Source organism: Adiantum capillus-veneris, chromosome 18 (genome assembly GCF_014529385.1).
Source record: "Adiantum capillus-veneris isolate H3 chromosome 18, ASM1452938v2, whole genome shotgun sequence".
Lineage (NCBI taxonomy): Eukaryota > Viridiplantae > Streptophyta > Polypodiopsida > Polypodiales > Pteridaceae > Adiantum > Adiantum capillus-veneris.
Window position 1 is genome coordinate 31720485 of NC_140948.1, and position 16576 is coordinate 31737060.

Sequence of the window (16576 nt, forward strand, 5' to 3'; positions counted from 1 at the left end):
GTCTTCAAAGAAGACCATCATAAAAGATGATCGATTGAGTAAAGAGATTAAAAATGGTGGAATTAGAGAAGAAGTAATGGCACAAGCAGGAGTGTTTTGCAGAAAGGCAACCTGCTAATGAAGATAGGTACAATCCTAGAAGGGAGGAAAAGAGCAAAATATGAAAGGAGGTTACCTTGAGTGAAGGTGTGGGCTATGTGAAGCAAGGTTGGACGAGTCCGTACGTGTTGATCTGTACTGTACGGCACGTCCGTATTGTACACGAACTGATCGTACTATAGGTGTTTTTTTTAATTTTAAAATTTATAGCACGGCCTCATGGAAACGACCAGGGTCCAGACATTTTCACATATTTCAACAGGGTGTTTTTATTTAGGTATGCTCTATTAGGAGCCATTTTGGCTTGACATTTGTCGCAATTGTAGGTCGCTCCTTATTAGCAGTTGTGGGCTACTTGAAGCAATGTTATGTTCACACTTTTGAGTCCTTATTATGTAGTATATGTACACTTTCATTGTTCAATTGTTAGCAGGTACTTCCATTGATGAATGCTTCAAGGTTTTTCATTGTTCTTTTGTCACCATATACAAATGTTTAATGTATGTTTTACACGATCGTTACTTGGTACTTGGCTAGTGAATCTAAGTTGATAATGTGTAGTAATGTGTCCCCAAGTAGTTTGCATGATATTCATTTTCTTACTCTCCAATGAGTAATAATGTTTTTATAAAAATGTTATCTCATTTACTGGTCTTTTACAAAGGTACGTACTTTTACGTACATGAAAGATTTATCCATACGGAATGACATCCAATACGTACAGATACGCACCGTACATTACGTATGGTACCAATGTGCGATATTGGCTAGCCTTATATCCAACAATAAAGTGAGGCCCTATTGACAAGCGATGAGGGGTGGAGAGGGGACTAAATACGAGAAAGAGAGAAAAAGAGGAGAGAGCAGAGAGAGCATCTCTCGAGATACAATCACCTACGCTTTTGTGCTTGAAACTGCCTTGGTCGATTGGCTGACATTATGCCAAATGTGGTGTACTTCAGAAATCACAAAACTTGCTTTAGGAGCTTCTTGTTCGGAATGTCGTCTCTTGGAGTGCATTGATTGCGGGATTAGCCCAACAGGGCCAAGGACAGCCCTGAGCTGTTTTCAACAGATATTCAACAGTTGCAAAGAGATGGAAGCAAAAAGCGAGAAGGCCTTTTGAAGACAGGATGACAGAGGTCAACACCATTGAGGGGCTGAAGGCAGCTTAGGTTGCAAGTGATCGAGGTTAAGAGGTTGCAGGTGATCGTGAGTAGGAGGCCTCATCATCGAGGAGGCTTGGTCACAGAGGCACTATAATGAATATAATATACAAAAGAGGGCCTGTATGAGAGGCAGCTCATAATCAGATCTATCATTAACATACTGCTCTTTTGATTTATGGTATAGGCCATGTTGCGTAGGCGGTACACATGCTTTTCGACACGTATAAGCGTGTGACAATAGGTTGAAAGCTTTAAACCCCGCTTCATAGCTAGTTGGAAGGAGACGATGAGCGTGGCGAAGGTGATGCCAGAGCACTAAAAACCAGTACACTTGCCCATCTAATTTGGACAGGTCCAACATGCGTCACCTCTTCGGCTGCAACTATGTTTTCAAAAGAAGATAGTTGCTAATGATCGAGATATGTAAACTTTGCAATTTATAAGATAGCTCATGGCACCAACGTGCTTCCCTAGGTTCTAGTGGGGCTTTTGAACTGAGAACTCAATATAAAGTTACCTCTGCTTCTCTTTAAGCTTAATCAATATTTTGGATCTTTTGTATTTGTCTTGACTCTTGTTTTATGTCTGACAGAGAGGACTTATTTTCACAACATTGGACATTTTGACTGCACAAGCATGACTCCAACTCAACAACATTGCAAGGTCCTCTATCTATATCCAATACCCTTTGCCTATACATTTGCTTGGTGCAACACATAAATGCTACCGGGCAGGACACGGCTTCCGTTTCTTATAAATTTTGGAGAGACCACAATACCAACTCTCCACCATACTTTTGTATGGCACTTTTGCATGGCGTGCATTGTATATTTAGAATTTTCACTTTGTGCCTATAAAACAAAATATTTAAGTATTCACATTGCTTTTATGTAGCTTGATTCAAACATTGTCATATGGCTTGCACAATTGCACTACACCCGTACATGATTACCAGGTTGGTAGTGCATTTCAATTTTCAGTCTAGTCATGCTTTTTGTATTTGTTGACTTTGTCATTGCTTCCTTATGTTTAGTTTACCCACATGTTTTCCTCACTAGTGCATGCTCAATCTCGATCATTGAATCTATATATCAACTAGATACTCATTTCTTTTCTCACAGTTATTACAATACTCAATGAACTCTACACATGTTTATTTTATTCCTAGGTGGTTGACGTGAATCTACTTACCTCCTTGTTTGACAATGCATTTGATATATTGCAGCTCAACGTTCTCCTTTGCATAACCGTTTTGTAGCACGAGGACAACCCTTTATCTTAGCGTTTTTCTCCTCAAATATGTTTTGGACTAGGCTGTGTGATCGACAACCAAGACTCCTTGCTCCCTCCAGCTGGGACAACGCGTAACTCTCTCTCTCTCTCTAGTTTTATGAGAAATAAGAGAAAATTGACTACGCTTGATTTGGAGAATAAATACACATGCATTTCATTTTTTAAAAGTTCTTTAATGCTGTGAAATTATACCATTTTACAGACATCTATAGAGGTAATCTCAGTCATCATATACACAATTTTGTTTAATTTGCTTTGTACTTCGTTTACTTCAATGCTAGATGCCTATAAAGTTCCCACCAAGCAAGACTAGCTGGCTTCCTTGAATTTTAATATAGTAGGCTAGATAAGATTACATTACATTACATTTCCATAAAATACTCTGGTTGATTACCCCGTCGTTTTATGTCCGAGTTCGACTCGTAACGACATCCTTCCTTCTTTTTCTCTCTCCCCTTCGTGACGTAAAAATGTCGAGCGCGATCAATACAACGGCAGCATCCCAGTCGACATCTCTGCAGCGGCTCTGCCATGTCGAGAAGGTCTCTCTCTCTTCCCCCCCCCCCCCCCCCCCCTACTAGAGCATCAATGAACTCAGCAAAGGTTGAGCGGTAGAACAGGTACATGTTTTCTCTAGCTGAATTTCTCTGTTTCTTTTGGGCTTGGCAGAAAATTGTGCACGCTGTTGACCTAGCTGGGCGCGTAATGGAGGAGCTTGCAAGCAGCACAGGCTCTGGCCCTCGTGCGGAAGTTGTAGCAGCTCATTGTCAGGAATTTATGCAGTCTGTCAAGGTATTCACACACACACACACACACACACACACACACACACACAGAGAGAGAGAGAGAGAGAGAGAGAGAGAGAGAGAGAGAGAGAGAGAGAGAGAGAGAGAGAGAGAGAGAGAGAGAGAGAGAGAGAGAGAGAGAGAGAGAGAGAGAGAGAGAGAGAGTTTCAAGTTATTCTTTAAGACAAAATTTTTCATGACATTGAGAAAGCTTCTGCAAGATCTCTACGTCTCATGGCCATGCATCCTTCCAATAGCATGCTAGCAACAGGGAGATCACATTGCCCATCCTTGAGAGAAGCCGCGGTTTGGGATGTATTATTGTGGAGGTGGTCAGATGGCCTTTCGCAAGGCCATTGTGAGTGACATACTATGATAAGCCGTCTCTCTTTGTGGTCAATATCTAGCTTGAATATCTATGTGGACACTGGAAACTGATGATCCGCCTCGGGTCTCAGAATGTAGGACCTCCACCATACTCACAAATGCGTGTCTTAATAAATACTCTAGAGGCCGGGCATGGACTGCTCTGCGCTCAATAATTGTACTTCATCTCTGGAGTCTGTCCAGCTGGCTGTTGCCAAATCGCTAGGATGAGCCGAATCTCCATACATCTCCATGAAGAAGAGGTAGAGTCGGATCCATCTTTGACTGGCGTACTCTGCCAATTCTTCTCTCTTCTGGTATGCTTGTGGCTCTTCTTATTTCAATCTCTAGCGAGAATGAAATGAAGTGACTGATTAACATGTGCAAACAGTGAAAACACGACTTCTATTTAGCTGGGCATGTCACCCATCGACAAATTATGAGTTATTAATAAGAGCTGCTTCATATGCTGCTACCAGGTTCGCAGCTTCGGCAATTCACGGGCTGGTCCATACAGTATTTGCCATGTGAGCACTTTTTAGTGGTTGCACCTTTACGGCTGATGTTATCCACTGTAAGGTTCTTTAGGTGCCCTAATCCCCCTCTTCTATATGTGATATGGGACCGACTGAAGGGATCGATGGCAGAGGTGGCTGCAAGCTTCCTGGGCAGGATATCTGCCCTTGGATAAGTGGCCATGTCATCCAACTAGACCATGTACAGACATAATCATAACTACACAATAGTATTTCAACCAACGTGCATGGGTGTCTTGGCTAGGCTGGTAACCTTGTCCACGCAGGTCGTTGGTTTGAGCTGTGAGACGAGGGAGCTCTGACTCATGTGCAAGTCTTTTTGTCAGACCCACTGCATTCGAGATCCGTGCATGCCATGTCTGCACTGCTGATCCTTTCAATCCCGTGTCACATATGGACCAGGCTAACCCCCTAGGGGTCATTCCACATCACCACAAAATTGGTGCCAAACAATAAGGAGGTTAATTTATATAGGAGTATAGTCACCTCTAGGTCCACATGGACAGTGGCTGCCCTGGTTGCAATGTGCACTCAGGTGAGTTTCTGGCACTGTATGGGATATCTCACTAACTGGTGATGCATTTGACTAGGTGACTTGATCTGACGTGTTTACCCCTAAGACCTAGTCTACATGTTCGTATTGTTGCCAGCATAGTTACCCAGAACGGGAAATTGGAACAGGGAATGCGGAACGGCAACATGCATGAAATTCCATTCCCTGTTTCGGATACTCACGTTTGAAACACGGAAGCGAGATCCGGTACGGGAAATTGGGATGGGAACGGGGAACGGAGACGTGAAAATGGCCATTTGCCTGTAACAATGTAACTATGATTGTTAGACTTGTTCGTACATGTAGGTCTTGCGGATAGGGTAACAGAATTTTCGGGACCAAATCTCCTGTAGACAAACCTTGGTTTTGAAGACATAGTAGTAGCACATCCAAGTGGCACATTGAGCCATGTGCATGCTACATACTTTTTGCTTAAGGCGAGGTACATGTAATGAACTCCAGGCATACCATAAAATGGTCTGCAATGAATGGCCTCCTAGATGATGGCTACTTCGTGTGAAATAGATGCTCCACTGGGATGCGGTAATGTCCAAGTGACGTGGATAGTTATTATGCATCTACTCACAAGCAATGGACTACAATGTGGATCAACGATGCTCTTGTTGGTTGCATGTTTGAAAATCGTGCTGACTACTGACGTGGGATGACTGTATGAAATTCCGAAAATTGTGTTGCAGTGCAAGAGGGGGATGAGAGAGAACACACACTCACACAAGGCATGCTTGGTACAATGAAAGCAAAAGGGACACTTGTCAATTTGCTCCTCATGTTGCCCTCATGGTGTGCCTGAAGCCTATTGGTTGGCCACCCAAGGGGTCCAATGATAATTTAGAAGATTTAATTGATTGTTATATCCTCTCTCCCAAAGGGGAAAGGGGGACACTTGTCCCAAGGCTACCCTTGTTGCTTGTGATACCTCTTGCTTGTGATTGGCTAGGCTTGGAGGGGTCCAATGAGCTTCAAGCATGAGCTACAAGGGGGGGTCAACCAAGAGGAGTTAGGCAGGTTGGAGGGATTTCCCAAATATGCTATGGCAGCTTTTTGGCAGTTTTTACACGAAGCTTTTGGATGCAGTGCTTTTGGGTGTAGTGCTTTTTGATATGATGCTTTTGGACATCCTTTGTTAGTTTATAAGTGCCCTTGGGGTTACTCTTCCGGAGAGCATCTGGAGTCAGAGTCTCGAAGAGAATTGGACCCTTGTGAGCTTTGCGAGCATAATAATAAAGAAATACCGAAAGGGGTGCCAGCCTTTGGGGGTTTCTGTTGGTGTGCTGCTATTGATTTCTCGCTTGGAGTGTCCAAGCACGTTATAGTGGTATCAGAGCCTAGAATAATTCTTCTTCTAGGGAGGATCCGATCCCTTTTGCAACACACATGGGTTCTCGTGGAGAATCTGTTAAAAACAACACCCCTACGATTGTGGGTAAAGGGGAGATGAAAAGCTAAATACCAACGTACAATCTGAAGAAACCAACGGAGATTTAGCAGAGCGGAGTACAAACGTCAACTGCAGATTGACATGTATGTGAAAAGATTGATCAAGTACTCCAAAGACCCGAAATATGTGAAGCACCTAAAGGATTACTCGATTGATGAGATTCACTCAAGATGGCGAGAGGCTATCGATTCTCCTCTCAAGACGGTAAGGAAGTTGAAAGAAAAGCCCAATGCAGTAAAGCGGAAACTGTACTTGCAGAAACGGTTGGACACTTATGGATTCCGAAAATAATCAATCGACCTCTTCTGCAACAGTTGAGGCGGGAGGAGGCAATATGGCAAATTCAAGCGACTTAGCAGAAGATGAGTACGGGCCACCTCGGCCCACACAGTTTGGAGATGCAACATCAATAGCAAGTTGACGAGTGTAGAAAGCAGATGCTTCAGTTTGCTAAGTATCCCCAATTTGCAAAATTTTTGACCCAGCAGTCGATGGTTGAAGTAGCAGTTGATGGTTGAAGTGCATACTCAGTGGCAGAAAGCCACCGAGCCACCAATCAAACCGGCAATCAAGAAACCTCCTACTCCGAGGATGTTTATTGAAGAAGAACTTCAAGATGTGGTCTAGACCCAAATTAGTCAGCTTCTGGACACGAAGAAGCAATTGAAGAAGCACAAGAAGGGGATTGACTACCCCGGTTACTTGGGCTGTCAATCTTCTTTTTCATCTGCAAGAAAGCAAAAGAAGCGTGTGCATTTTGAGGGACTACCCAGTTCTTCTTCCTCTTCTTCCTACAGTTCTTCGAGCTCTTTCTCTTGTGACTCGAGCGAGGAGGACAGAAAGGGCAAGAAGCGAAGCAAAAAGCAAAGCTTTAGAAAGAACAAGAAAAAGGCAAAGAAGATCAGATTCCGACGTGGAGTCATCCTCTGACAGTTCAGACTCCGACGATCACATGTTTTATGCGAAGAAGAAGCACTTTTACAGAGCCAACCAGTATGATTTTCTCGAAGATAAGAGCAAGAAGACAAAGGAATTTAAAGAGGGTTGACAATCAATAAAATTTGAATCCTTTTATGGATTCCAAGATGCTCCGAGGGCTTTGGCTTTCATTCAACAGTTTGACATAGCCTTCTCTGGAGGGCATTACTTAGAGCACTCCAAGATTAGGAGGGCTGCATCGTCTTTAAAGGGAAATGCTTGAACATGGTGGTCCACTCTTCTTCTGAGGAAAGAAGCCTCGGTCAAGTGTTTGAAGTTCAAACAGCTCTTTATTTCTTCTTGGTTGACCCAGGAGTACGAACCATAGTTACATGGGACGACGGGTCGAGAAAGGGGACGAGGACAGGATGGCAAAAGTCGGGAAACGGGGACGGGGGGCGGAACGGCAAAAAAAAAGAGAGTTTTTTTGGCATTTTTTGACCTACACACATGCCACACACATAGAGCATCACCTTGACCACAAATTTACACTAAATAGACCAAAGAGCATGAGTGATATAGGCGCAAATGTGCTAATAAAACATCGATGGATACAAAATGAAAAGTGCACCACCTGTTCTCTTGTACGGGCATAGCTTGCATGTCCATGGTCTTGCACCGCCACCTTGACTACGCGCGGTAGAGTTGACTTCATCCCACCACGACCATGTTTGCACGGCGGGCCTCCTTCGAGAAGAGCCGGCTTGAGAAGTGGAGTTAGCTTGAGATGACATGATGGTGGAGAGAGAGTAGAGGAGAGCTTGTGTGGAGAGCTTCAAAGTTGAGAGGGTAGTAGAGGGAGAGAATGGGTAGAGAGACTCAAGGGTAGAGAGACTTATGGGTAGAGCTTGCCGAAGGTAGACCGTAGAGAGGAGAGGCTTGAGCCTTGAGAGACCCAAAGGGTGCTCCCCCCAAAAACAGACGTTGGGCTGCCCTGCTGACCGTTTCAAACGGCTAAAAATTCGAATTTTAAAAAATATGTCTGTTCCTTGCCGGTCGTTTTCCGTGCGTCCCTTGCCGTCTCGTTCGTCCTCGATAGGGCAGCCTGCGTTCCCACCCGGCATGTCCTAAGCTGCTCGTTCCCACGTGTTCAGCACCCTCCCTGACCCGGTTACGGCCGTCCCCCGCCCCTAAGCCCCATCCCCTCCGTCCCCTGTAACTATGGTACGAACGCGATGTGAGAACCGCTTGGAACCATCTCCGGATGACCAAGGGTGATACTTTGGACGCATATTGCGAGAGGTTTTGGGATTCTTTTCTACCGACCTCTTCGTTTAAGAATGTCACTTTTAAAGAGCAGATCGAGCGGTTTTGCTGCGGACTCCCTACAAAGATCCGAGATTGCTTTGAACAAAAGTCTGAGTCTACACAACAACTGATGGGACATGCGAAATGGGGATTCTCGATACATTCGGGGAATTTGACCTACCCATTGATGAAATTTTGACTCATAGGACCAGACAGACCTCGACCAATAAAAATAGAAAGAAAAGAATTCCCAACAAAAGAAAGATACACGACCCCGATTGACTATTAGAGAGAGAGAATGTAAGGTGCAGTGGAAGTGAATGTTGATTTGCTCAAGATGAGTGCTCCGAACTGTGCTCAAGGTTCCTTTTACTTACAGAAGGGAGAGCCTTCCGTTCCTTTAGTGAGAGAGTGCAATGAACACAAACAAAGTGGTGAACACTGTGAATGAAGGTGTTGAGACTGAGAGATAGATAGATGTCATGTGACACATCCCAACCCTATGTGTCCGTGGACAAGCTACACCACAGCAGGGTTCAGTCAGTCCGATCAGTTTAGATTAGCAGTGATCTGGCACTTTTGTGAGTCTATTCGTAGACCATGCATGCCCAGTCACTTAGCATAGATGCATAACCTCCGGTTGCACACAACATGATCATCGGAATTCCCATCAGAATCCATTAGCATCAGTTAGGGGAATTTTCCGTGCATTTAGCCTATTTTCCTATTTATTGGTATTTTCACTTATTATTTTTAAGTGACTTTCCAACAAAAGTAGGTAGGGCAATTTTGCTAAGTTAATATATAAGCAAACCAAAGCTCACACTTTCTGGCAGAAGAGGCAGTAGGAGCTTCCCGCTCAACATTCAACTTCTCAGCAGTACCCCCCAGCACCCCCAGCGTTTGGATCCAATCCTCGCTGGGCAAGACACCACCCTCAGACCATCCCTGGCGTTTTTGCATCAACACCCAAGCCTTAGCGTTTTGGGATCTCAGATCTTCATCACCTACAGGCAGCCCCCATCTCTAGCGTTTTGGAATCGTTAAACAAATCAGCCATATCAGCGTTTTGTGTAGCGTTTTCAGCCTGGAACCCACAGCAAGGGCAGCGTTTTCAGCAAGCACAATTGCAGGTACAGATCAGCCCTAAAACGCAGCCAGCCCATCAGCAGATCTCAGCGTTTTGGTCCCTGCCCATCTAGCGTTTGGTCAAGCAACTACTAACGCTAGGATATACCTGCATGCCTCAGCGTTTTTACAGCAGAGATTCAGCCTCTACGAAACAGTCGTTTTCAGCCATGACACAGTAGCAGATTCCCCCCAAGTTGGTTGCAGACGTTCCCCCATTTTCAGCCATAAAAACGCAGCCAAAACAGTCATTTTCAGCCACCAAGAAGACCATGAAAATCAGCAGATAAAAGATCCCAGATTTCAGCCATCAAGTCGTCGTCGTCGTCACCATCGTCGTCATCGGCATAGACCAAGTTGCATAGTCCATTGCATACGCATTGTACACCTTTGTGCAATCAAAGAATAGACCACTCTCACCGACGAGTGTGGGGCCTTCGGAGGAGGGTTTTACAACCTCTCGGGTGTCGTATCTCTTCTCTCTCCTTCTCTCAGTCTCATTCACTTGCACGCACAATCCACTCACTTTGTTCGTGACCACAACACTCTACAAGACGGAAAGCTCTCTCTTTCCCTAAGAACTAAAAGGAACCTTGAGCAATAAAGATCACTAATCTTGAGAAAATACAACATTCATTCCGGTGCACCTAACATTGGTATCAGAGCTTTGGAAGTGTTCTGCATTACTCAAGGAAAGAACCACAAGATTTTTTTTTTGCTTGTTGCGATCGCACGAACCCAAGTTTACTTGGGCGTGGCGAGTCCTAATCGTGTTTTGTTGAAGAGTGACAGGAATCCCAAGAAAGAAGGGCTTGTCCAGCCTCCCCTTGTGTCTCTTTTCACTCATTGAGAGCGGACCGTGCACTTAGCGGCCAGCCAATCGACGTGAGGTGGGAAAAAGGAACCTTGGTGTGAGCGCAAGGCCGCCAAGGGGAGCGCCCGCAGAAAAGGGTAGAACTCGGGTGAAGAGAAGATCTTTCTCCAACGCCATTTGCAAGCGAAAGAAAACCTCAAGAACCCCAAGCACTCAAGAACCCTAGATTCTCACGAATCAAGGACCCCAAGAACTCAAGAACCTCAAGAACCCTAGCTTCTCACGAATCAAGGACCTCAAGAACCCCAAGCACTCAAGAACCCTAGATTCTCACGAATCAAGGACCCCAAGAACTCAAGAACCTCAAGAACCCTAGATTCTCACGAATCAAGGACCTCAAGAACCTCAAGTTCCTCGTGAACTTAAGAACCCAAGACCCCCAAGACCCAAGTTCCTTGTGAACTTAAGAACCAAAGACCCACAAGAACCCACGATTGCAGAATGATCATCACTCGAAGCGGATTGGATACTTCGCTTGGAAGTGATGAGCATGAGAGAGGCGAAGAAGAATTTTCCCCACCAGGAGGTTTTTCTGACCCTTCCCCATCTACGACAAAGATTGCACGAATTCCTATGGAGGAGTTAGACCTAGAAAGAGAAGCAAAAAGAAAAGCCTATGAAGAAGACATGGCAACCATAGAGCGCCAGTACCAAGAAAGAATGGCAGCCATAGCGCGTGAGAGCGAGCAAGCACGCTGGGAAGCCAAAGCAAGAGAAGCAGAATTTGATCGAGAGAGCAAAGAAATGCAAGCCAAGTTTGATCGCGAGAACAAAGCAATAAGGCAAGAGATGTTGCGACTCTTTTCTCGAATATAGGCACAGATTCAACAGGATAGGGAAAAGGAGACTCCCTCAGTTTCTTCTTCTCCCAAGCATGACACACAGGATTTGCATGATTGTGTGAAGCATAATGATGATTTGCATGATCAAGAGGTGATTTCTCACGAGCATGATGATTTGCATGATCAAGATGTGATTTCTCACAAGCATGATGAGTTGCATGAAGATGATGTGATTGTTCACAAGGATGATGTGTTAGTGGATGCTTTTCCTAGCGAAACTAACCTCGTTGTAGATTTGATCAATCACGAAGATCCGATCTTGGCTTTTGAGTCGAGGTCTAAAGAACCCCCATAGGACGATTCGATCATTCAGGAAGAATCGATCTTGGCTTTCGAGTCGAGGTCCATAGATCCCCCACAAGAAGATTCGATAGATCCCGACGAACCGATCTTGGCTCTCGAGCCTTGGTCCAAAGAATCACAGGAAGTATTATGTGTTCGCATGATTGATACGCACGCATTGTTCGAGTGTTTCATTCGTGACGGTTTCCTGTATTTTAGTCAGCATCGTTATGTGATCCCTTTTACTAGGCATGACATATTGTATGTTGAGCACGTTTCTCTCATGGATGAGCACGAATGTATGCGGATTGTTCATGAAAAGCTGAAAAGTTTGTATGTCAGGAAGTCGCATTCCATGTCTCTTCCTTGGCATGAGACAGTTTCCGAACAAGCACATGATAGTATGAGCACCAAGCATGGGCATTTCCATTGTGATTTGCCACAGTTGATTGATTTCAATCATACAGAAAAGATTCGACCTCATTGTTTGCATGTGTTTGATGAACGGGTTGTCACTCCGTCTCTATGTTCATCTACATTGCATACACAGTCCTTAGAGAAGACAAGATTTTTTTCCTTCACTTTACATGGAATGGGTATGTTCATGGTTTTGTGTTGGAGATGGTTTCAGGAATTTTCAGCCATGGAGATTCGTGAAGATGGAAGAAGCATGACTCTAGACGAAGTTGAAGCAAGAAAGGAGATTCAGAAGACTTTGTGTCGCTTTCGGCGCGGCCCAAAGAAGCAAGCGTTGCAGACCTTTATGAAGTTCAAGTACTGCTCGACCCACACAGCAGAGTGGGCCGGCGAAGAGTCCCTTCCAGGATTCGGGATGCTGTTGGCGATCTCCCTCGACGCCATACAGTTCGGTACCAGTACCTCACTTTGAAAAGGAGGGGATGTCACGTGACACATCCCAACCCTATGTGTCCGTGGACAAGCTACACCACAGCAGGGTTCAGTCAGTCCGATCAGTTTAGATTAGCAGTGATCTGGCACTTTTGTGAGTCTATTCGTAGACCGTGTATGCCCAGTCACTTAGCATAGATGCATATCCTCCGGTTGCACACAACATGATCATCGGAATTCCCATCAGAATCCATTAGCATCAGTTAGGGGAATTTTCCAGTGCATTTAGCCTATTTTCCTATTTATTGGTATTTTCACTTATTATTTTTAAGTGACTTTCCAACAAAAGTAGGTAGGGCAATTTTGCTAAGTTAATATATAAGCAAACCAAAGCTCACACTTTCTGGCAGAAGAGGCAGTAGGAGCTTCCCGCTCAACATTCAACTTCTCAGCAGTACCCCCCAACACCCCCAGCGTTTGGATCCAATCCTCGCCGGGCAAGACACCACCCTCAGACCATCCCTGGCGTTTTTGCATCAACACCCAAGCCTTAGCGTTTTGGGATCTCAGATCTTCATCACGTACAGGCAGCCCCCATCTCTAGCGTTTTGGAATCGTTAAACAAATCAGCCATATCAGCGTTTTGTGTAGCGTTTTCAGCCTGGAACCCACAGCAAGGGCAGCTTTTTCAGCAAGCACAATTGCAGGTACAGATCAGCCCTAAAACGCAGCCAGCCCATCAGCAGATCTCAGCGTTTTGGTCCCTGCCCATCTAGCGTTTGGTCAAGCAACTACTAACACTAGGATACCTGCATGCCTCAGCGTTTTTACAGCAGAGATTCAGCCCCTACGAAACAGTCGTTTTCAGCCATGACACAGTAGCAGATTCCCCCCAAGTTGGTTGCAGACATTCCCCCATTTTCAGCCATAAAAACGCAGCCAAAACAGTCATTTTCAGCCACCAAGAAGACCATGAAAATCAGCAGATAAAAGATCCCAGATTTCAGCCATCAAGTCGTCGTCGTCGTCACCATCGTCGTCATCGGCATAGACCAAGTTGCATAGTCCATTGCATACGCATTGTACACCTTTGTGCAATCAAAGAATAGACCACTCTCGCTGACGAGAGTGGGGCCTTCGGAGGAGGGTTTTACAACAGCAGATAAAAGATCCCAGATTTCAGCCATCAAGTTGTTGTCGTCGTCACCATCGTCGTCATCGGCATAGACCAGGTAAAATCAGCAGATAAAAGATCCCAGATTTCAGCCATCAAGTTGTCGTCGTCGTCACCATCGTCGTCATCGGCATAGACCAAGTTGCATAGTCCATTGCATACGCATTGTACACCTTTGTGCAATCAAAGAATAGACCACTCTCGCTGACGAGAGTGGGGCCTTCGGAGGAGGGTTTTACAACCTCTCGGGTGTCGTATCTCTTCTCTCTCCTTCTCTCAGTCTCATTCACTTGCACGTACAATCCACTCACTTTGTTCGTGACCACAACACTCTACAAGACGGAAAGCTCTCTCTTTCCCTAAGAACTAAAAGGAACCTTGAGCAATAAAGATCACTAATCTTGAGAAAATACAACATTCATTCCACTGCACCTAACATCAGAGAAGAATACGACACCAGAATGTTGTCAAACCCTCCTCCGAAGGCCCCACTCTCTATGGCGAGAGCGGTCTACTATTGATTGCACAAATCTCTACAATGCTTTGGACTTGCCGACCATGTCGACGACGATGAGGACGACGACGAGACGGGCTGAAAATTGAAAATGCTAATGGCTGAAATCTGCAAATATTTATCTACTGAATTCTGACTCTATGTTGGTGACGATGTCGATGGCGACGATGCGATGACGACGCGTTGATAATGCAGATGCTGAAATCTACGTATTCCTGGCTGAATTTGCAAACTACACTGGATCTGACCGTGCGGCGAGGATTTGCTGTGTCTAAATGCTGCGGGAAGGTGAGATCTGTGAGGTTTGGGGCTTGTTTTGCTGTGTCTAAATGCTGAAAACGTTGGTGTCTTGTCACGATGAATCTGCAAAACGCTAGGAGGTTGTGTTGATCCAAAAACGTTGGGCTGAATTGGAGTCTTGTTGCAAAAACGCTAGTGTTTCTGCTGGTCTTGTTGTTGCCGGCTGCTCTGCAATGCAAAAACGCGAGGGCTGATCTGGGGATGAAAACGCTAGGCTTGCAGATGGCTGAAAACGCTAGGGGGGAAGTCTTGCTAAGAAGGTGCCTGTTGAATGCTGTGTTCCTGCTGTCTCTTCTGCCAGAAAGTGCTAGCGCTAGCTTTACTTATATACATCCTGACTCAATTTGCCCTACCGAGTTTCCCAACAAAAGTCACTTAAAAATAATAAGTGAAAATTGGCTAAAATAGGGAAAATAGATCTATGCACTGTAAAAATGCTCCTAATGGGTTTTGATGGAAATCTGATGGTCATGTTGTGTGCAACCAAAGGATATGAATCTACTCTAAGTGCCTGGACATGCACGGTCTGCGAACAGACTCATAAAAGTGCCAGAATACTTCCTGAGCAAGGCTAACTGAACCCTTGTCAGGAAGTAGCTTGTCCACGTACACATACGGTTAGATGTGCACGTGACATCCCCTCCTTTTCAAATTGAGGTACTGATACCGAACTGCATGGCGTTCGAGGGAGATCGCCAATAGCGTCTGGAATCTTGGAAAGGACTCTTTGCCGGCCCACTCTGATGCGTGCGTCTTGCGATACTTGAACTTCATAAAGGTATGCAATGCTTGCTTCTTTGGGCCGCGCCGAAAGCGATACAAAGTCCTCTATAGCTCCTTCAATACTTCAACTTCGTCGAGAGTCATGCGCCTACCTTCTTCAAGATTCTCCGAGGATGAAAATTCCTAAAACCACTTCCAACACAAAAACATGAACATACCCATTCCATGTAAAGTGATTGGAAAAATTCTAGTCTTTCGAAAAAACTGTGCATGCAATACAGATGAACAAAGTGACGGAGTGCCAAACCGTTTATCAAACACACGCAAACAATGGGGTCGAATCTTGACTTTCTGACCTAAATTAATCAACTATGGCAAAACACAATGGAAATGCTGATGCTTGATGCTCAATCCTTCTTGTGCTCTTTCGGATACTGTGTCATGCCAAGGAAGAGACATGGAATGTGAATTCCTTCAATGCATACATTTCTTCTTTTCATGAGTAATCCGCATACATCCGTGCTCATTCATGAGTGAATCGTGTTCATCGCACAATATGGCATGCCTATGAAAAGGGATCACATAAAGACGGTGACTAAAATATAGGAAAGTATCACGAATGAAACACTCGAACAATGCGTACTGACTAATCATTCGAACACATAATACTTCCTGTGGGGGTTCTGTGGACCTCGACTCGAGAGCCAAGATCGGTTCTTCGTGATCTATCGAATCTGCAATGAGGTTAGCGTTACTATAACTAAACCATCATCCTTGCGAACAATCACTCCCTTTTTTCATGCAAATCATCATGCTTATCATCATCATGCTTGTCATTATCATGCAAATCATGCGTATCGTGCTTTGGAGAAGATAAGATTGAGAGAGTCTCCTTCTCTTGATCCTTTGCAATCTGTGCCTGCACATTAGAAAAGAGTCGGAACAACTCTTGCATGTGTTGGGCTCTCTGTTCGGTCGCCAAGCGCGCTTGCTAGCGCTCCCGATCCAATTCAGCTCTTCTTTCGTTGTGCTCACGCTCCATTTGGGCTCTTCTTTCTTTGGCCTCCAAGCGTGCTTGCTCGCGCTCACGCTTTATGGCTGCCCTTCTTTCTTCGGCCACCAAGCGCGCTTGCTCGTGCTCACGCTCTAGGGTTGCCATTCTTTCTTCGCGTTCACATGCTATGGCTTCCATTCTTTCTTGGTACTTACGATCAATTGCTGCCTTTCTTTTTGATGTTCTTTCTTTGCGTTCTAACTTCTTGTCTGTAACAAACTTGGAGACTCCAAGTTAAGAATCAATTGCGACAGCACCAAATAACCACTTCCAAACAATTCACAGATCACAATAGATTTGCACTGGCCCGGCGTAGTTCCGTGCCTAGAGATATTGGCCCCAAAGACTGG

At 44.9% G+C, this 16576-nt stretch overlaps 1 protein-coding gene across 1 annotated transcript in view; it reads left to right on the forward strand.

The window, feature by feature from the left end:
• The window catches only part of LOC147435436 (mediator of RNA polymerase II transcription subunit 11), an 82546-nt gene that overhangs the window by 39751 nt on the left and 26219 nt on the right, over positions 1-16576 (forward strand). Inside the window, exons 3-5 of the mRNA XM_086488502.1 lie at positions 1861-1931; positions 2494-3103; positions 3231-3353. Coding sequence (XP_086344628.1) covers positions 3032-3103; positions 3231-3353 — 195 coding nt within the window. The 5' untranslated portion in view covers positions 1861-1931; positions 2494-3031. The remainder of the gene's footprint in view (positions 1-1860; positions 1932-2493; positions 3104-3230; positions 3354-16576) is intronic.